The sequence below is a fragment of the Perkinsus marinus genome, assembly GCF_000006405.1.
Source record: "Perkinsus marinus ATCC 50983 genomic scaffold scf_1104296956056, whole genome shotgun sequence".
Classification (NCBI taxonomy): domain Eukaryota; phylum Perkinsozoa; order Perkinsida; family Perkinsidae; genus Perkinsus; species Perkinsus marinus.
The window spans coordinates 41315-43584 of record NW_003207586.1 but is presented as its reverse complement, the minus strand read 5'-3'; the positions used below and the strand labels follow the sequence as shown (position 1 = coordinate 43584).

General features: G+C 41.3%; 2 protein-coding genes across 2 annotated transcripts in view; both read left to right on the top strand.

Annotated features, from left to right (window-relative positions):
- The window catches only part of Pmar_PMAR027189 (hypothetical protein), a gene marked incomplete at both ends in the record, with an annotated part of 3974 nt that extends 2532 nt beyond the window's left edge, over window positions 1–1442 (top strand). Inside the window, 4 exons of the mRNA XM_002775282.1 lie at window positions 346–420; window positions 485–563; window positions 611–722; window positions 1327–1442. Coding sequence (XP_002775328.1) covers window positions 346–420; window positions 485–563; window positions 611–722; window positions 1327–1442 — 382 coding nt within the window. The remainder of the gene's footprint in view (window positions 1–345; window positions 421–484; window positions 564–610; window positions 723–1326) is intronic.
- A 640-nt stretch (window positions 1443–2082) lies between these two features.
- Window positions 2083–2270, top strand: part of Pmar_PMAR027188 (hypothetical protein) — a gene marked incomplete at both ends in the record, with an annotated part of 3374 nt that continues 3186 nt past the window's right edge. Inside the window, one exon of the mRNA XM_002775281.1 lies at window positions 2083–2215. Within this exon, the coding sequence (XP_002775327.1) occupies window positions 2083–2215 (133 nt within the window). The remainder of the gene's footprint in view (window positions 2216–2270) is intronic.

Genomic DNA, 2270 nt, shown 5'->3' with positions numbered 1-2270 from the left:
GCAAGGCTTCATCGGCTGAGTTTTGGGAGACTCCTTACAAGGGTTAATATTCGGGTAGAAGTGTACAGAAACCAATGAGAATTTCCCCGCAGAATTTCCATATTGTCACCAACACATGTGGTTGAAAGCCCCACACAGTGTGGGAGGAGAACGCGAGAAGTGTGATTGGCATTTTGCATGGAATTGCTGGTTTCAGGCGATGAATAACGTGAATGTAACAGTGAAGGCCAATAATTTATCTTGTACAGTATTCGATCCGTTCACTAACCGAACAGTGTAATAGGTTAGGGGAGTGGTCTGTCTATCCGAAGGTCCCTGGATCGAATCTTGGTGGTGCTATTTTAGAAATGACTGCTCTCGTTCGGTCTGCATATTCGAAGCGTTTCGGTTGTCGGAGAAGCGACAGGACGTATTGCAAACGTAAGTGAGCAGAAGAGAAATATGAATAATTTCGAGGCGCGCGGTCACGGGATTTTACTTGTAGGGTGCGACAGTTCCATCTGGCCGGACGAATCGGTGCTGAGATCTTCGATTGGAGACGCGGAGTTGATCAAACGGCGAAGGTAAAAGGAATTGGTGTCGGCTTCCTGAGTATCGAAACGTTTTTCAGCCGGGTAATTTATTCCGTACTAAATCGTGCGAGAAGATTATAGATTCTGTGGACCACAGCAACCATGAGGCTAATGTGGTGGCCGTCGTGTCTGGTGTGATATCCCTTCTGGGTAAGGGTGTCGATGACTTTGGCGGAAATTCACGATGTGGAGGGAAGTTGTTTTTATTATATTGTAGTTTCACCACCCTAGTGATATGAAAAACACATTTTACGACTACTACAGGCCGCGATTATCGCGTTTATCACCGAGTTTAACGACGCCGCTTCACGTAAAACGGGTGGTGAAACTCCACTGTAGTTTCACCCTAGTGATATGAAAAACGCGGTGTTGCAGAGTGTTATGTGGAAGTAATCGTTTTGTGTTGAAATTCGGGCGCTGTTTCACTTGAAATTCGTCACTTGAATTTCATGTTCGCTTTTTCTTCCTGAAAAAAAAGAAACCCGGAAAAAATTTTCTGAAAATTCGCAAACCCAGTTGAGAAATTTTTTCGGCTGGGCTTACGAGTTTTCTCATTTATTATAGGAGTTCACATATGAATTTTGGGAAATCAATGAAAATTTGTCAAAATTTCCTCAGAATTTTCATATTGTCGTAGTTGACCATGTGCATATTTCCCCTAGTACTGTTATGATATAGCCACTGATTCGGTCGAGGAGTGGTATCGATTGAAAATACAATTCTTATTACTCTGCTAATGCTGATATATTTTCAGGTTTTAGCATTCTCCTCGTTGCGTTGTTGCGATCACCGCGATATCAGCCGGCAGCACTTCCTGAGACCCGTGTGAGCGATACGGGGAAGGTGCAGAGGAGGCACAAACTCGACTGATTATCTGTTGTGGTTTCTGAGCTGATCTATACGAGCGTATCAAATACTGTTTACACTGTATTGCAGTTAACGTGGGTTTGGTTGTAGTTGTTATTACGGGGGAGGGAGGCCGGCATGTTCTCAGGAGTTGAGGAAATTATGGTATGGAGAATTAATGGTGGCGAATATTATGCTGGGTGAATCGGTGGTCTGTAATTTGGTTTTGGAATTCTATCTGAAAATGTTGTTAAGAATATTCTCAAAAATAGTAATACTTATCGATCTGTCAACGTGAAGTAATGTGGTACTCCATGTAAAGTTAAGACGTTTATTGTTTTCGGCGAGGTGAAATATGAGATATGTTTTTCACTAGTGTTTATCATATCACTAGGGTGAAACTTCGATATTGATAATTGAAATTATGGTATGATTTTATGTATGAGTAGTGATGGTTGTTTTCAACAGCCTTTCGGAAAATTACGGTATGAGAAAATTTATACAATTGAATTTGAAATTTCTTATATATTGGAGTTTCACCCGTGATGTGAAAAACACTAGTGAAAAACACAGTTCACATTTCACTTCGCGAAAAATGCATGTGAGCAGTGAATCTCGCGTAAAACGGGTGAAACTCCATTCTTGCAGTGGAGATTCACTTCAAATGTCGGCCGTGAAAGAGGATCGGCATCCATCGACATATCAGAATTGGTTGCAGAAAAGGAGTAGATTAACGAGAGTGTTCAGGAGGCGATATATAGTATTGGAGGAAAGTGTGGTATACAGCTTTAGAAAGGGTAGTAGTAGTAGTGGGAATTAATATCGTGTTATGATGATATTCAGAATAATAAT